Source organism: Ambystoma mexicanum, chromosome 1p (assembly GCF_040938575.1).
Source record: "Ambystoma mexicanum isolate Mex_15411 chromosome 1p, UKY_AmexF1_1, whole genome shotgun sequence".
In the NCBI taxonomy this organism is placed as follows: Eukaryota; Metazoa; Chordata; class Amphibia; order Caudata; family Ambystomatidae; genus Ambystoma; species Ambystoma mexicanum.
In genome coordinates, this window is record NC_090921.1 from 788292614 (window position 1) to 788311795 (window position 19182).

The 19182-nt window shown below is 47.6% G+C and overlaps 1 protein-coding gene across 12 annotated transcripts in view; it reads left to right on the forward strand.

Moving 5' to 3' along the window:
* Positions 1-19182, forward strand: part of UBAP2L (ubiquitin associated protein 2 like) — a 1950223-nt gene that overhangs the window by 197825 nt on the left and 1733216 nt on the right. For all 12 annotated transcript variants that reach the window (XR_011304365.1, XR_011304368.1, XM_069651771.1 and 9 more), the window contains exon 4: positions 17780-17890. Coding sequence is in view for 10 of the 12 variants with exons in the window: in XM_069651771.1 (XP_069507872.1) it covers positions 17780-17890 (111 nt within the window). In the remaining 2 variants the exon portion in view is untranslated. The remainder of the gene's footprint in view (positions 1-17779; positions 17891-19182) is intronic.

A 19182-nucleotide genomic window follows, 5' to 3' on the forward strand; every position in this document is an offset into this window, starting at 1 on the left:
CCCCCTTGATCAAAAATGTTCCCCGAAACTACTGACACCCCGCTGTAAGGTGCGGGAGCAGGAGCTCCGTTAGCTACTGTGGCGAAAGTGTTACCTGGCGTGTATTGCATATTGTCATTATTCTGTGGGTGGTTTTGTGTTCTGTACTGATGTCCGTGTAGTTGTGCGTTACTTCTTTGTCCGATATTTTCCGGTTGTTGGTATTGTCCCATGGGGAGGCCATAGGGGCTTCCTGGGTGGGGGTGACCGTACTGTTCTACCTCCTGGAACCCGTTGTTTTGTCTGCTCCTGCACTCTCTTGAGTAGTGCCCCCATCTCCCACAATTCCAGCAGCTCCCCTGTGGACCTCTGGGACCCTGCCACCCATTTCCTCCCATTCCTCCATACCCTTGTCCTCCTCTTCGGCCCCTGTACCCACCTCTTCCCCCTCTTGGGGCCCAGTCTTGCCACGTTGGACCTCCGTTCTGCTCCTGCTCAGTCCACTGTCGTTGTCCTTGTCCTGCCCAATTTGCTGCTATTCTTCCTTGTATTGCTATTTGCCCCTCCTCTCCTTCGTCTCCCTCCCTCATGAGTGGGAGCCCTGCTACCGCTGCTGCAACCTTCACCAGTTTTGATTGTACCAACTTTGCCTCGTCTGCCAACCTTTTCTGTGCTACTTCCTTCTCTCTCTCTTTGATCCTTTTGCAATGGTGCACTATTATACTTTGGATCTCTGGCCACCCCTTGGCCTCAACGCCCGCTATTTTATCGAGTGCCTTCTGCACCTCTTTTGGGAGCCCTCTCTTGATGATAAAATAGAATAGAGATGTGGATTGGTGCCAGGGCGTGCCCGTTTCCGCTCTCCACATCTCCTGCACCCGGAGAATGTAATCCATAGCATCCTCCCCGTCATTCATTGTACATTGCATCACTGACTGTAAGTCAGGGGTATCTGGGAATGTCTCCCTCAGTGCGTCCCACACCCTTGCTCGTACTGTATTAAAGGAAGCCCCATCATGGCGATCACAGTCCAACGTTACTGCCGGAAAACCAGCCTTAGCCCATACTCTGTCCGCTTGATCTCCTACTGCTGTTACTAGTAGGCTTTTCACATCGCCTACTGCCAACGGTATGCCGGCGGTATGTTTCTCAAATGCATATATCCACTTGCTCGCCCCTCCTGACAGCTGGGGCAATAATTTCATTAAATTAGCCTTATCCATCTGAGCCCATGGTATATAGTTTGGTCCCCCCCCCCCCTCTGTGTATCAATGGAAGTTGTAGCTTCCCTTTTGCGGTTGCACCCTCCCTTTCCTTAGTCGCTGCGGACTCCAACGACGCCATCTTCCCCACCCTATTTCTTAGTCGTCCCATCCATTCGTCGTCTATAGTCCCTAGCGAACATGCACCGTCCACTTCCTCGCTTTCCCCCCCTACTGCCATACTCAACCTATCACTCTCCTCCAATCCTCCTCTGACGTCACATAACAAGTCCTCTCTGATCCCTCTCTCTCGTGATACGTCACCAATGCTCCCTTCTACTGCTCCTATCTCTATTATCCTTGTCGGCTCTTCCTCAATTCTGAACAGTATTTCTCCCTTTTTCCATCCTTCCTCAATGTGTCTACTTTCGTTCGACGCTCTAGACGTGCGTCCTGATTGTATAGGGGTGCACGCCGTGCGCTCACATATGTCTCTTATTCTTGAGAGTTCATCCCTTGCCACAGTAAGCCTTGACTCTAAGTCACTTGTTAGCTTCTCTATATCCACCCTCTGTGTGCTTCCCTGGGCGCGCTCTCTGGTGCTTTCGTATGGCGGGGGGGCTGTTGGTCTTTGTGGTGTTCCAGTTGTGGGGGGAGGCACATAAGTAGGGTCGCTGTATCCTGCTGCGGGGGCTGGTTTAGGTAATATCGGGTACAAACTAATCACCTCCGCAGGTTGTTCCGTACTTAGCTGTTCCTTTTCCTCTCTTGGAATCATCAGTGGATTATCTGTAGTGGGAGGGAGATCACTATTTGGTGCCGGAGCTTTGGGTGGTGGTACTTCCTCAAACAATCTCCAGAGGTCTAATATCTCCTTCCTATTTTGCCATTGCTTCCCCTTATACTTGAGGCTGATGCATGCTCGTACCATATCAAGAACGCTTTTGTCGAAAGACCCTCCCTCGGGCCAAATCTGGGGCAGACCCTCCCCTTTCAATTCCGTCACCCATTGATCGTGATATTTATTTATTCGTTCAGCGTATCCCGGTAAGCTCTTACAAATATGTGACAGGGGAGTTTCGGCCCCCATATTCTAAATCTCTAACACAGTTGTGTCCACCTTTTTTACTTTTAGTTAGGTGTAGATATGTGTATGTATACCTGTATGGCACAGACAAGAGCGGACGTCTCAAAAATTATTACCCAATTTTATTCACTGCGCAAGTCCTTTCTCACTTACCATAGCTCATCTCCTTCCCATTCCCATACACTCTCGGGATTTCACTCGCAACTGATCAAATACCAGTTTTGGTCAACACTCTCTGGCGCCACCTCGCGGTCAACCGTTCGTCTCCAACACTCACACGGTGCGCGCACCCTTCACAATGCTTTTCCACTCACACCTCGTCTTTTTTTTTTTTTTTCCTCCTTTTCCTCCCTGGCCAGCTGTCCCTGTTTTCCTGCTAGGGTTACTATGTTCACGTCTGTACGTGCTACTACTTAATCCCCACTCCTAAAAATGTGCTCCCTATTTTATAGTTCTTCTACAAGTATATTTACCTTATACCTTTTTCGCTTTCTCCCCCTGCCCCGTGGAATGGAAAAAAAGAAATAGAGAGAGTAGCAATCACTAAAAAATATTCCCGGTGTCTCCTTTTGCCAGACACCAATAACTTATTTCTTACTTCTTCATATATTCCCAGTACTAGTTTAGATAGCACTATGCGGCGCCGCCTTCCACCCCCTTTCGGAGCTAGGTTTCCGTCACTTCTACCACTTCACTTATTTCTTACTCCTAATGGCCATATGCAAAGAAAAGATAAAGAAAGTTCCAAGACCCGTCTTTAGTAGACCCCCGTTATTCTTCTCCTCTACCTGTCCCCGTTCCTTTGTTCACAATTTCCCCTCCCTTCCCCTTTACGATCGCTCGCACTCAGTACTCACGTGCCCGTCTTGAACCGATAGTCTCCGAAACTGGGTCCGTCCAGGCGGTGTCACCGGTAACTCAACGGTCAGCCCCTGGCTCCGGCGAGCGGCACTCAAAGGGGATTTTTTTCCAATCGGGATCCCGTACCCTTTCTCATTGAGTGCGCACTTCTTATTGTGCCAGTCGCCGTTGGCGGGCAGCCTCCCGGAGCCGGCTCACCGTGCGTATCCCTTCTCGACCGGAGATTCTCGTGCTACAAGGGGGTCGTTAAAAGGGAGTTAGGAAAAATAATTTGGAGATATCGCGCTATCGGGGTCACCACTGAAAGGAAGCGCCCCCAATTTCAGCACGATCCTCCCCGCAATGAGAGACAATAAGGGACTCTCCCGTAGTGGGAATAAGACCAAGACAGAGTGCGGGTGAGCGTAAGTAGGAGTTTATCCAAAGATTAGGGCATGCAAAGAACTCTGCAACCTCCGAGAGCGCTCTGTCTGACAATAGCAAAGACAGGCGTATTTCTAATACAAAAAACGTCATCAGAACCTACACACTATAGGGGGCACAAGTTAATTGGGATTGGGTGGCGTCGACTAACTATAGGTGTTGCTGCAGCGTGGTTGGTCTTGGCGTGAGGACGTCACTGGTCAGCCTCGTGGGTTGGGTTGGGCCTGGCAGGCCAGCTTGAGGTCATCCGAGCGGTGTTGGTATGCTGGGGCAGCCTGTGACAAAGATGAATACCTTTCCTGACTCGTTTGCCCTAGGCCATGCACACTGCAGTTATTCAAGAAACGACATCTAAGTTCATCAATAAATCGCTCAGTAGTTTGTCTTATAAAATAAACGCAACACATGAGGAATTCACCTCGTGAGAGGTCTGGTGGTGGTCGGGTGGGGTGAGATTTACCTGTGTCCTATTGACCGGTATTTTTAGGTCGAGGAGCTGGGCTCTGGGGCCTTAGCTGAATGGTACATGTCTGTCTGCCGCGTTAGAAGTTATTATATAAATGGGTCTCTGTGTCTTGTCCTAGTGATGGGGGTCGTCTTTGCACGGGGTCATGTTTCTTGGGGTGGTCTAGGGGGAGGGTTGTGGAATTTACGAGAGGGTGCTGGTAGATCAGTGGATTCAAACATGGGTTTATTACCGTGCTGTAAATAACACCGGTGGCGGGCTGTGGCCTTGGGTGCGGTACCGGGGCCTCTGACTCTCTGAAGCGGCTCCAGCTTGGTTGGGGGAGGTGAGGGAGCGCGGCACATGCCTTAGCTTCTTTATCTGGCAGGCTTGGTAGGGTGGGAGGGAGAATGGCCTTGCATGTATTCACAAAGGTTTTTTCCTCGTGCGTTGCTAACTTTTGAATGCAGAACTTTTATAATGTTCCGCCTTATTTTGATGTTATTTAAACACACATATATATTTCAATTTCGTTACACATTTCTTTAGTACAGTCGGTCCGAGTACCTTTTCGTTACCTAACATTATATTTACTACATGGTATAATTATTTTATGTACATTAGACGTTACACGAGGTAGTTCTAGGTTATGGCCTACAGAGATTAATGCTCACTGCTTTAGGTAATTAAGAAAACATATATGAGTTCAGGTTTCTACATAAAGTTATAAGAACACTTATACAGATAAAGGCTACACATTTGGTCGACATCTTTCTCTGTGGTTATAGCAGCACTAGTCCAGACCTGGGGTGGTACCATGTAACGTTGCATCTTTATAGTTCATTCATAGTTTACAGGATCTGTTTAACAGAGGTAGCTCGTTAATACCAATACTTGAATTATTTTCTACTTTCTTCAGCTAGTAATGCTTCAGCTTTTTTTTTCCGTCACCCTGGCCTCGCGGACCAGGTCGTGCGGGGTGCGATATTCCATTGTGAACGATGAAGTGTTACAGTGTTAACATCTCGGGTTAGCTCATACCCGGCTTTCTCATGGGAACGCGCTCGCAGCGGATCTACCAGGGCTACTGCGGCGGCGGAGATGCATGAAAGGCCCTCCAAAGGTGGGGGCCTCGTTACAGTGTGCTGAACTCACGCCATGTTTGCTAGACAAGATGGCTTCTAGGCCTAACTGAACTTTGGTATATGCAGGGAACGGATATGTGTGGGCAATGTCGTCGGCGGGTGACCCCTCCTCCACCTGGGCCCGGGTGGCATGAGGGGACGGCCACCGAGTCATGGTCCTCACCTGGGGAGAAGACTGCAGGTGAGGAGGGCCTCGCGGCCAGTCCTCCCCTACAATAGCCATCAAGAAATTGCACACAGATACAAATTCGCCTAGATGTACCGGGTACACTGTCGTGCCCGATAACATCTCGAGGGGTTAAACGGATGTCCGCTTGGTTTAACACTGTTTAACGCATTTATAGCAGATATAGGAAATGCATTAGAGGAAGTTGCATCCCTCCCCCTGAGAATCAACGGAAATCAAGTGAACTGGCTGTTATATGCAGACAATATTGTCCTTTTGGACCGGACTCCGATAGGTCTCCAGCGGAGATTAAGAGCTCTAAAAACTTACATTGACGAAAATGGGCTGGAGATTGTTAGGCAGAAACCTGTGCAGTTCCCTTTGGGAACACTGCAAAAGATTTAGGACTACAGGTGTTAGCAGTAAATTCACTTGGTAGCAGTCTGTACCACCCAGATTTACCTGGTAGCTGTGGCCTGAGCAGTCAGACTTCTCTCAAGAAGAGTTAGGCAGTATGCAAAGTATACACAATAGGCACTCGGACACAATAATACAAGCAAACCCTGACCAGAGCTTTGGTATCAAAGTATGTAATTATTTATTTAAAAACATACTGTTTGAAACACTCCAGCACTCTTATTGTAAAACACTCTAAACACAGTTACTATTATAATATATACAACCCTTATTCCTTATCAGATAAGTCTTAGTTAACACAACTTATTTTAGAGAGGCTCAAAAGTTTAGCCAGGGTGTCCCAGGCTAACCCAGGTTCAAAAGCCGGGGGCTAAATCTACCCCGTACAGTCGGTGGCAAGGGAAGCCAGCCGGAACACGGTACCTTAAGTGGGAAGGATCCTCCAGCCGTGGCAGTTGTTCCTGGCAGCGGGTTCAAGTCTCGTCCAGGGGAAGAGAAGATCTCGACTTGGAGGAAAGATGAAGGTCGTTGCACTGCCAGGGAAGAAACCAGCCGCGGAGTTTTCCGGTTAAAGGTATTACCCTCTAATTCGCGGTCGTGGTAAAACGTGGTATCCCGGTTGCCGGGGTGCTTGGCACAGGCAAGGCGGCCACGAGATACGTCGGGAAGGCGAAAAGACGGTGAAACTGGTTATCCCCACCAGTCAAAGAAAGAAGACTCTCTGGCGGGAGATCTCCTCTGTCGTTGGGAAAAGTGGTGAGACGGTCCAGCAGGGCTCCACCGGTGGTGTCGTGGCAGGTCGGCTCAGCTTCTCCCTCGTCGGATTCTTGGGTCCTGTGGCGACTTCTGAAGTTCCAGTCCCCAAAGCCCTGCTTTTATGCAGAAAACCCCCATTCACTCAGCCTAGCTGTCACTCAAACTTGGGCCAATCAGGACGGAGTGCGACTTGAGTTGCCTAGGCAACTCAGTTCAGGGTGCCTAAATCCCCCTCCACCCCTCCCAAGTACCCCAGACAGAGTGGCACCACTTTGGAGGGCTTCTGTGGAGAAGCCCGCCAAAAAGTGGATCCAAAGGGCTCGACTTAGGTTGAAGTCACAGAAGAGAACACAAATGCCATTTTAAAACAGAGTTTTGGCAAAAAACACCAACCGGAGAATTTATATTAATTAAATAAACCGGCGGTATGTTCGGGGCTATCGTAATTAAATAAATAAAGATAGTAGCCTCGAACGATGGGAAAATCCCATAGAGAAATATTCGCGGTTGAATATAAAAAGTAGTATCCACTGCCACCAGCCAAAACTCGATCAGGGGGGACGGAGGCGTGCCCCCTCGACTAACAGACCCCGGGGCAATCGAATTGCCCCAGCCAGTACGTCCACAATATAATGGTTTGTACTGGTTCTGTTCAGAATTCAAGACTAGTAAAGTCAATGGGGACTTTACATGCCCTGGGAGACAGTAGTCAGTCCCAGGGTGTGGAGTCTATACTGGGGGGTCACTGACACCTCTGTGTTATTGCATTGAGGGTGCTGTGTAACACACATCACAAAAACACATGAAGGCCTATGGAGTAAAAGACCCCATAGCCCATTAAACACATCTAGAGTCAAAGGAACACACTTAAATCATGTCCAAGAGTTGAGGGTAAAAGAGTCTCACTCTTGGCAGGAGAAAAAAATAAACCCCAAAAATCCAGCAAAGCTGCTGGGGGGACTCACTAGGTTAGGAAATTCAGCCTAAACAGAGAATTCTCCCTAAAGAGATGAACACAAAAAAGGAGATCCTGCAATTAAACTTAAAAGGTTCTATGGAAAGAACAGGAAAGCGTTTCAATGGAAACTTGGAAGTGAAACGCTTAAGCTTGTAACGCAAGCAGCATATTTTCGTACTCTCATAAACTCAAACATCAACGATGAGCCATTGGTACTGAAAATAAAAATGAAATGTAAAGCCTTGACCAGGCAAGGAGCTGTGCTACAGAAAGAGTTTGGGAAATTCTCGATAAAACAAATGGTGACCTTCTATAGAGCAAAAGTAATTCCAGCATTGATTCATGGGGGGGAAGCTATGCTCGGCTGTTCGCATGTGTTGTGCCCACAATGTGAAAGCATCTTCTGGAAATGAATCTTGCAGCTCCCACAAAGTACACAGACAGCATGCATTCGGTACGAACTAGGCCTGATGTTAATTAACGCCAGGGTTATATGGAACACCCTAACGCGGTTCCATGTGTTAATATCTCCAAAAATATTGTGATACAAAAATATCGCCATATTTTTGCGGCAATGTTGACCCATGGACCCTGCGGGGGGACACCCAGCATTATTTTAAAATGTGCAGGTGGTGACACCCCTGCAACCCCCGCTCCCACAAATTATCCCCCCAAAAATATTGCCTATGGCGAGACAAACAGCTATATGTACGACGATATTTTTGGTGGGGATATTTTGTAGGGATACCCCTAATGCTCTACAGGAAAGTAATTGAAGCGGATAAAATGAAGCAGTTTTAGATTCTAAATATACCTGCTCCACAAAATCCAGAAGGTGTTCTTGAAAAATGGCTAAATAACTGTTACCAACTTGGTACCGATAAAAACATGCTGATGATAAATCCAGAAGCTGTAAAAAAAAATGAACTTTGGCCACTCGACTTGATTGTAATAGTTGAGAAAAGAGCGCAACAAGCATGTATGCGGACATAAACATCAGAGACCAAGGCACGTAACGAGATACCAAAATACTTGATGATATTTCCCTGTAAAACTCGTAGGAAAATCTTTCTCGTTCAGGTTGAACCTGTTTGAAACAAAAGAAGTGCTGAATAGGAGGAAAAAGAGGTGAACCTGAAGATTTGACTTGCCGATTCTGTACAAAGGACAAGGAGACGTAACATTTAGGTTTTTTTTTTGTGTGCCCGAAACTGAGATCTCTACGAACAAAATGCATGGGCAAAGAGATTGAACTCTATCCAACTCGAAGTGGAGATACTTGGTGGAAAAAAATGTTGGAAGGAGAAGCAAAAAAGCGGACACTTGCCCTAACCTTTTTCCTGGAAGAAATGAACTTGCTACTGATGGAACAAAAAAAATAAAACTAAAAAAATTTAAAAAACAAGCGTTTTTACGTATTGTGACCATTGTTGGCTATACATTTTTTCGTCTTAGTTCCTTTTGTTTTTATGTTGGATTTTAATTACAACTTTCAGGAATGTACATTGTATATTGAGTACTGAGATGGCTTTCTCAGTGAATATGAATATTTTTTCTTCTTTGCTTTAAAAAAAGTTTAATCTGAATTTTAATACAAAAAAAATATCTCTTAACTTCGGGTTCTGTCAGGAGATCGCTGGTAGCGTTACCCGTTGTCAGCGGAGAAGACATGAAGCGAGCGCTCCAGCGGAGGTGGAGCTTAAGTAGCTCCCTCTGCAACAGGTAGTATGTGCTGTGAGTTAATAATGGACTTGGCAGCAGTCATGTTGAGTGTAGGAAAAAACAAATGTGAGCCTATGGGTGCAATGGTATGAATGAGACAAATGCCATTTGTGCCAGGCTTGAAGCCACTGTTGACCCACTGACTGATATGAAGTTCCTTGCTTCCTTGGTATTTCGGAATGGGAACTGTGCTCCTTTGCTGGGATCATGACAGCATTACTGCATTGACACTCATTCCTAGACAGCTACACAGGTGGGACAAGCGGTTCTCACATCCCACCACGTTCTATTTCTGATGTTTGCATCTGCTTAGATTTACGCGCGTCCACCCTTCCTCCCATCGGAGAGAAGGCGCATGGATGTTTATGTGCTTGTCTGATACATATCTGCTTGGATACAACTGTACTCGCGCTACCTCATGTCAGAAAAATAATCTGAGGGACCTCGACGCGTGAAGGTTCGTGGGTACAGTGGACGTCGCACTAGGGATAGTATTACTGGCACTCCCTTTTGACGTCCCTTTTCGAGTTTTGAAAACTGTAATACACTGCAGCTTCTACTAGATGTCTGCCTATGCACAGCATGTGAATCTAAGCAGACACAAGCATCAGAAATACGAATACGGTGAGTAATGTATCATATGTGATACATCTCTGAGGCTTGTGGAATCTGCTTAGATCACATGCTGTGCAAAGGCTGACATCTAGTGGAAGCTGTGGAGTATTAGTTTGTTTTTCGAAACTCAAATTGGGCGTCGACACAGGGCGTGCCAGTAATACTATCCCTAGTGTGACGTTCACTGTACCCATGATCCCTCACGCGTCTAGGACCCTCAGATTTTTTTCCGCCATACTGGTCGGAAGCATTCCAGAGTTCCCTGGCTTTAGCCATACTTTTGGTAAAATATTGTTATATTTCCCCATTTCTCCACCCCAACGTCGAGTCACCGAACATCTACACTCGACGCCGGCACGGAGAAAGAATCGCCGTCGAGAGTTGCACGACTTGTTTGGGCCTAGGAAGGCCTCTGGCCTCGGCCTGCAAGTAGGGAGAGTGGGGGGTGGACATACTCTACACTGCGAACTGCAGTGTGTAGCCGGTTCAAGGCTAAGACTCTAAAGGACCGTTTGACAAAACGTTGGGCCCACCACGCCAGGCAACGAGAGGCGATGGAAGCGGAGAGCACCTTCAGTGTTGGCAGCGACGCCGTACTATCGGACGGCGAGGGCAACGTGGCGTCGAAAGACAGCCAAGCGCAAGTCCCCAACCTCGGAAGGTTGTCCGGCAGGGCAGCTATGGGGAGCACACCCGCCGACTAGAGCGCTACCGACACCACTTCCACTAAACACTCGGAAGTCCAACCGAGACTCGACGCGCGTGTCCAGTTCTCGGAAAGAGGCACGCAAAGAACGGTCCACCAAATTGGTGTCCTCTGGGCGTTCTCCGTCAAGATCGCTGCATGACACCAGGCAACCATCCACTGTTGCCAAGAGTGCCTCACACATCAACATAATGGAGGTACGATCGTCAGAAGACGAAGCCGACCTCCATCCCCAGGCCGCACTCCAGGAGTCGGCGACAGCAGACCGCTCGACGGCAGTTCCCGTTTCCCGACGTCCTCACTCTAAGGAAAGGGACACTACCCCCGAATCTCGATGCAAGACGTCCAAAACCTCTGAGAAGGTGAAAACGCCAGGGAAGCACTCTTCCACTCATGGGGAGGGGGGGAAAACGGCAGAAGAAACCCTCTCAACCTTCTTCTACTCCTGGTACATGACGACAGTGCTAGGTCTTCTGATAAACAGCTAACCAAGTCCCCCTGCACAAGCCCATAGGTCCAGTCAGGTTATAGCGGGGAAACACTCCCAGAAAAGGGTAATCCCCCCCCCAACTCCAAAGAATGGTCCAGTGAGGATATAGACGGGGTTATGTCTAGAATGTCATCCCTAGCGGACTTCTATGCCAAGAACCCAGATCAATTCCTCTCCTATACCCGACGGGGCTACTCCCTCAGGGTCTAGGGACCAGTTACCCCCTGGTAAGAAACCTCGAGTTGAGGCATCAACGCAAGGTTGGTCTTCTTACCTTTTCTACGTACAGCCATACACTTGGTATAGTCAGGATCTACTACAAGTAGAGGATCCAGATTTGGTAACGTTGGACGACCAAACTGGAGTGGACCACTATGGGGATGACGAGGACGAAGAGGAAGATGACCCAGTAGTCTACAGAGTAGACTCCCCAGTAGGCAAAGAACCTCAGGTTACCGACTCTCCAGTCAACAACCAACCTCTCCTAAATGAGGTTTTGTCTTGAGCGGCTGAACACTTCCACATAGACACCCAGGGAGCACAGGAGGAGAGGGACTTTGCCGAGATCTAGTAGGGGAAAAGAGAGCAATTGCTCAGGCCATCCCTATTCTCAAGTCTATACAGAGAATTGATCCTTCCCTTATCAATCCTAACCTCACCAGGGCGGTAAACCCCAGAATCGAAAAATTGTTCAGGGCAGCCCAATCAGACCCGCTTTACATAAAGGGGCAACTGAAACCGGACTCCCTGGTAGTAACTAATACCCGAAAGAGGGCGGACCGCCCCTATCTTCGTCTGAGGCTCCCCCCGACAAAGAGAGCAAGAGGATCTACGTTTGGGAAGGAAAGTAGCCTCCACTTCCGCCTACCAGGCAAAGGATTACAACTGCCACCAGTGGGAGCAAGTTGCTGCACTTATAGACTCCGCACCGAAACCTTTAAAGGGACAGTTGGCACAGGTTGCGTCGGAGGAGAGAGCCATGTCCGGTTGCATCCTTAAGGCAACCTTTGATGCCCCGGATAACGCCGGCAGGCTAATAGCAGAGAGCACTGTCATTAAGAGGCATGCTTGGTTAAGATAGGGTTTGAACCCGAGACACAAGCATCCTTAATCGACATGCTGTTGGAGTCTAATCTGTTTGGCAAGGCGGTAGAGGACACATTGAAAAATGGCAAAGACGAGTATGAGACTCTGAAATCCCTGGGACAGTTGACCAACAAGCCCCCTAATCAAAGAGGGAATGGCAATTTTCATCACCCACGCGGCCAAAATTCACAGAGGCTCCAACTATTCTCAGGGGCAGGGTACATCATGGGGTAATAACCAGCAGTCTTCCCAGAGTTCTAACAGGGGAAACAAGAGAGGCCGTGGTAAGGTAAGAGGCAGCCCCAGCAGAGGCGGCACGCCTCCCCAAAACAGTGACGCTGAGATCAGGGTCCCTTCCCACGCATCTCCAGTAGGAGGATGCATTGCCAACTTCACCCAAGCTTGGGAAGGGATCACATCAGACAGATGGGTGTTGTCCACAGTGTCCGCAGGATACTGCATAGAACTGCTCGAGCGTCCCTGAAACCACCCCCCACGATAAAGTACATTCCTTGGACCACCAGAAGATCCTCCTCGAGAAGATCGTCAATCTTCTTGCAAAGTACGTGATAGAACTCGTCCCGGGCAAACAGGTAAACAAGGGTATTTATTCAACTTACTTCCTTGTGCCAAAAAAAAAATCTAACATTTTGCCCAGTCTTAGACTTGGGCCCTGCAAACAAGTATGTCAAGCCCCAAAAGTTTCGCATGACTACTCTCCAAGAGGTAACCCCCCTCCTAAAAAAGGGGATTTACATGGCAACACTGGACATGAAAGATGCCTATTTTCATATTTCCATGTTCCCAGCGCACAGAAGATTCTTGCGCTTCAAGGTGGACGGTCAGCACTATCAGTTCAAGGTGCTGCCCTTCGGTATAGCCTCGGCTCCAAGGGTATTCACCAAGGTTCTGGCGGTGGTGGCTGCACACCTACGCAGGGAGGCAATCCCAGTGTACCCTTACCTGGATGACTGGCTCATCACGGGTGAGACCACAGCAATTTGCAGTTTAAACATTCAAAGAACAATCAACCTCCTCTTCGAATTGGGTTTCTCCATAAACGAGAAGAAATCAAGCCTGGTCCCAAGCACCTACAAACAGTTCCTAGGAGCTGTCCCAAACACTCAAGAGGGGTTGGTCTTTCCATCGGAGGAAAGAATTTGGAATATGCTTCTGCAGATTCCTCAATATCAGTCAGGTCGCCAGATAACGGTGCGCAAAGCGATGCGTTTGCTAGGCATGATGGCGTCATATAATTACCTGGTCCCCCACGCGCGCCTGCGCATGTGTCCCATGCAAGAATAGTTGGCGAAATAGTGGTCTCAGGCAAGTGGTCAGTGGGACGATCTAGTGGTTGTTTCGCCAACACTGGTACTAAGTCTTCACTGGTGGACAAGAGAACCTGTCAAAGGGGAAACCCTTTTACGATCCAGAAGTACAGGCTGTAGTCACTACACTACAGATGCATCCCTGTCAGGGTGGGGAGCATACCTCCTTCACCACACAGCTCAGGGTCTCTGGTCTCACACAGTGGCCAATAATCATATCAACCTGCTAGAGCTTCTGCCAGTATTCAGAGCGCTTCGAGCCCCACCTGTTAAACCTGTCAGTGCAGATTTTAACAGACAGCACAACAGCGATGTTCTACATAAACAAGCAGGGAGGGACTCGTTCGCCAAATCTGTCCAAGCTTGCCCAACAAATTTGGATATGGGCACTCAGATGGAACATTTACCTGTCATCTCAACATGTCCAGGGCATCTCAGTTCTCTAGCAGACGTCTTGAGCAGAGATACTCTTCCAAGAGAACACGAGTGGTCTCTACACAGAGAAGTCATAGAAGACATCTTCTCAAAGTGGGGTTTCCCCACTATAGACCTATTCACCACAAGCGAAAACGGACAATGCCCAGAATTCGCATCCAGGTTTCCCCAGCCATGCTCCAAGGGAAACGCCCTGTGGACGAACTGGTCAGGGATGTTTGCTTACGCTTTTCCACCAACTCCTCTGATGAGGAAGGTGGTCAACAAGATGCACAGGGAATCGATGACGCTCATCCTAGTTGCTCCCATGTGGGTGAGACAACCGTGGTTCCCACACCTGCGCAGGCTAGCAACGTGCAAACCAATCTGACTCCCGTGCTGGTACAACCTACTATTCCCAGCACCAGGGTCAAACAGTGCATCCTCAACCCAGCTCAATGAACTTGGCAGCATGGCTCCTGAAGTCAGAGTTTGGACACCAACTTACCACAGAGGTGCATGGACATCCTAAAGGAATCTAGGAGGTCCAACACAAGGCACTGTTATTTTGACAAATGGAAAAGATTTGTGATCCGGTGCCAGAATAAGCAAATTAACCCGGTTGATTGCACTCCTTCCACTATTGTCACCTACATGCTTCACCTGCTGGACGCAGGGTTGGTATTTAATTCACTAAAGGTACACCTGGCAGCTCTGTCGGCATACACCACCTCCCATAACAAGCTATCGTGGTGGAAAGTACCAGTGGTTAAAACCATCATGGAAGGGGTAAAGAGACTCCACCCTCAAATTTCTAACCCACCACAGGATGGGACCTTAATGTTGTGCTGGCTAAACTCATGGGCCCCCCATTCGAGCCCATGCATAAAAGGAGTCTCAAACACCTGACATATAAAAAGCCATTACATTGATAAGAAGGGTCAGTGAAATGCAGGGTCTGTCAGTGAAGGATCCTTTCTTTACTGTTCATAAGGATAAACTGGTTTTACGAACACACCCTAGGTTTTCACCCAAGTTTATTTCTAAATTCCATGTAAACCAGTTCATTGAGCCTCCGGCTTTCTTCCAAGAACCCCAAAGCTCGGCTGAGGTGAAACTACACACCCTAGATGTGCGTAGGGCGGTCCTCTACTATGTAGACAAGACTAGGCCGCTAAGAGAAACAGACCAACTGTTTGTCTCCGTAGCTACAGGCAAAGAGGGAGATTGCGTCACTAAAGGTACCATCTCTAAGTGGATTATAAATTGTATCCAGCTGTGTTTCTGAAAACTGTGTCTTTCACGCCAAGAGCCCACTCTACAAGAGGAATTGCGGCCACTCTGGCTTTCATTTCAAATGTACCCCTTGACACCATTTGCAAAGCAGCTACTTGGAGCTCTAGTCACACTGTTACTCAGCACTACTGCATTGACACTCATTCCAAGACAAAGTGGGACAAGCGGTTCGAAGACATTTATTTGCTCATGACCTTTCTCACATCCCACCTCCTTCTAACACCGCTCGCTAATCTATGCACAGCATGTGATCTGAGCAGATTCCACAAGCCTCAGAAGGGATACATTACTCACCGTAATCGTATTTCTGATGCTTGTATCTGCTTAGATTCACATGCGACCCACCCTTCCTCCCCTCTGAGAGAAGGCGCATGGATGCTTGTAGTCTTATCTTTCTATCTGCTTGGATAATCTGTACTCGCGCTACCCCTCATGCTACCTCATTTCAGAAAAAATACAATCTGAGGGTCCTAGACTCGTGAGGGATCATGGGTACAGCGGACGTCAGACTAGGGATAGTATTACTGGCACGCCCTGTGTCGAGGCCCTATTTTCGGGTTTGAAAAACAAACTGTAATACTCCACAGCTTCCACTAGATGTCGGCCTATGCATAGCATGTGAATCTAAGCAGATACAAGCATCAGAAATACGATTACGGTGAGAAATGTATCCCATATATCACATTACTTGTGATATTTGTTTAGTGCGTTTTAGAAAGACCTAATTGTCTTTTTATATACTTCAAATATTGGTGTTGTGTTGTAGTACATTTAGGGCACATTTTAGAAATCCATCTTAACACCAACAATATTCACCCAAAAAATTATCTATAAGCTTCCCAGAAATCATACCATTACATTACTAGTATTCTTCAGAGCCACCATGATGTGGTAAGCAGTGTATGATCTTTCCACACGCTAAAGATAATCTTTCATCTTAATGCATTAACCGAAAACATTGTAATGGCTAGCCAAGTCTTTGTAGCTTTTTGATATTCTACAAAAAGCAAATCTCTTCAGTAGGGCAGGGATAGCAGATCTAGTCTCTAGCATTCATGGATGCACTTTAGAAATAAGCAGCTTCTTAACAGAGGTTCCTTTAACATGGCCATTATGAGCTATCCTTTCTTTCTTGAAAATGTGCCTAGTTCAATGCACACTTTCACAAAGCACTGCTACATGGACGGTGAGACCAAACCGTGCTAAAATGTATTCAACACTGTACGGATCATACAACCTCTATCAGGAAGAAATACTGTTCATATAATGTATGAATCACATGTAAATGTAAAACTGATTTGCAAGTGGCTCCCAACCTATCTTACCAGGGGTACAGAATAATTTTCTTTACAATCACTGAAAGTCTTTTTTTCGGACTGTGGGGCAATTCTAAAGAGGTAAAAATAGTATGTACATATGCAGTGTTTTTATATAAAACGCATGTGAAAACGAACCATCTGAGGCCATCTATCAGTAGAATTTTGGGTAGCATGTAGTCGTACAACTGGAACACCCTTATTGATACCAACTTAGTTTAGTGAACCAGTTTTAATGCTCTGTGCCAACCACTACATGTTCTGCACCATACCATGTGACTAAAAGATACAAGGTTGCCTGACGAGGTATGCCTTCAATCAATATCACCCGTTTGCGCTTAGTTCCAGTCATGATCCCAAAACAACTTAACTTTTACTGTTGCAGACATTGTTCATCTGACTCGATGATGGGTTTCTGTTGGGGTGGCCATGTTTCATTGCTGCCTTGCTGTGAAGCTAAGGAGGCAAACATTGAATTACGTACTTTTTTTGTATTCAAATATGATCTTGAACCATTGTTTAAAGTTCTGTTTTTCAACCATTGCAAATGCTGTGCTTTATTTAGTTGCGCTTACGTGCCACTGTCCTGGCAGTATTGATTTCCAAGTAACTACAGTTTCTAGTCGCCTGTTAACTCAATTTGCTTCTGGTGTTTGCATTAATTTCCTGCTAGGAAGTCTTTTTTTACTTGCAGCGCTGGTGGCTGTAATGCTTTCTGGATTCATATTTGCAGGTGGATTTTGTAGCACTGTTTGAGTAACGATCTTCTTTCCTTAATGATTTTCAGTTTCTGGCCCATATGCTTGTTTTCTGGTGCACTGACAGTCTTCTGTCATTCTATTGCTGTCTTCACTACTTAACCAAATTGTCACTGATGGTAAATCACAATATGTGCCTTGGTTTCTTTTATTTTTGAATGCCTGTAACTGTAAGGCGGTGTGTCCTCTGTGGGAAGTGAAAGCGGTATTTTGTTCGGCTTCTTTCTGCTGTCTTTAATTTTTCCTGTAATGTGTTGTCATGCCTTTTTTGAGGAATTATTCATACAATTTCAAAGTCTTTTCTTTGTTGACTTTACATTTGCCATCCTGTCTGGCAGACAGAGATAATTGTGGTGGGTAGTATCTGCATTAATCGTTTTTTTTTTTTTTTCTTTCCCTGCTTTGATGCACTTTGTCCATGGTGTCATTTTCCCCCGAAGTGCCACTTCTTTGGAGGATATTCTCCTTATGTGCTGGGTGTCTGCTCAGTTTATTGCTGGATTTGGTCTTCACTAGCTGGGCTGTGCTTTTTCTTCTTGATCCTGCTTTTAACTGAGCTGATATGTATGTTGTCTTGCTCCAGGGCACTGAAATGTTTTCCTGTTACAGCTTATCGATATCACAGGAAAGAATCAGGATGAGTGCGTTATAGCTCTACATGACTGCAATGGAGACGTTAACAGAGCCATCAATGTTCTGCTGGAGGGAAACCCTGACACAGTAAGACTTTTTTTTAAAGAATTGTTTCTTTTCTCCTGCCTGCTAAACTGTAGTGTCCACTTATTCATATGTCTCGTGCCGTTTCCTCCATCCTTATGGCCGCTCCAGATGTGGATGGTACCGGAACCGTTGGCAATGGAAAATTGAGCTTCCCCTTTAAATTTAGTCCAGTGTGTAGGGATTGGCCCTGGGCATGGGAACGCCCGTCAAGGTCCCGCCCTCTGGAACCTCACCTCTGTCCCTTTTTCCACACGCAGTGTCAGCCCTGGCAGCTAGGCATGGAGATTTTTTAAGTTTCTGCTTGCTCACCGTTATTTTATTTTCAATCATACACTCCTCCCCCAGCGCATGTCGTCAGCGGGAGATGTGCGTCGTGCGTATGCTCGTTCCCTTGCCTCGGGTGCATGGGGCTCAACCGCCGCTGGAACGTGTGCGTGGCTTGCAGCGCTCTCGGTCACAGGGCAATGAAGAATGGGTTATCACGCTGGAGGGAGATCTTCCATGCTTCTCCAAGTCACCTTAAAGAGTTTGGCTCCAGGACCCCACGTCAAGACAAGGTAGGCCTTTTATTTAGTACGGTTCATCAGAGTGGAGACTCATTCCCAGAGGCTTCTACAGGCAACCTTGGACTCTTGTTCTGTCGGGTCAGAGGCCTCTAAGGCTACCGGCTCTCTAGCCAAGGGGCTCAGGCCCTCTACTGGCAGCCCACGGAAGGGCCATAAAGAAAGTCATCCTCATTGGCCCGCCTCTGAGGTCGTGAGTTAGGGCGATTCGACTACCGGTCAGCGGGCTGAGGGCTCAGAGCTACCTCTGAGGTTGACTCTTCTGTTTTAGATTGAAGGGCCGAGGCGTGTCCTCCCCTGTGTAAGCCAGCACATGGCACAGTGCCTTCGCACCCTCCCACCAAGGGCGTGGCACACGCCCATAAGATGGCGGATAAGCATGCAGTGGAGCATAGGCCAGCGGCCATCTTGGATCCGGATCAGGAACTACCCAGTCCCTCGCCCATGGAGTGGGCAATGCAAGAAGGTTCCGGGCCCCTTCCCACTGGAAGCGGCGGCAGACTTTATGGTACAGGCATTTGGTCTCCTCAGGAATACATCTACTATTGCAGCCTTCTGGCTAGACGGCTCAAGCACCTCAGCACTCCGATCCGGAGGCCAATCGCTGAGGGACGCTTTTCCACCATTGCAGACCACGAGGAGGAGAATATTCAAAGATGGCCGCCCTTGCTTCTGCCTGACTGACACCCTACCAACCACCTGCCTGCAACCGGATTGGCTGGCCTAGCG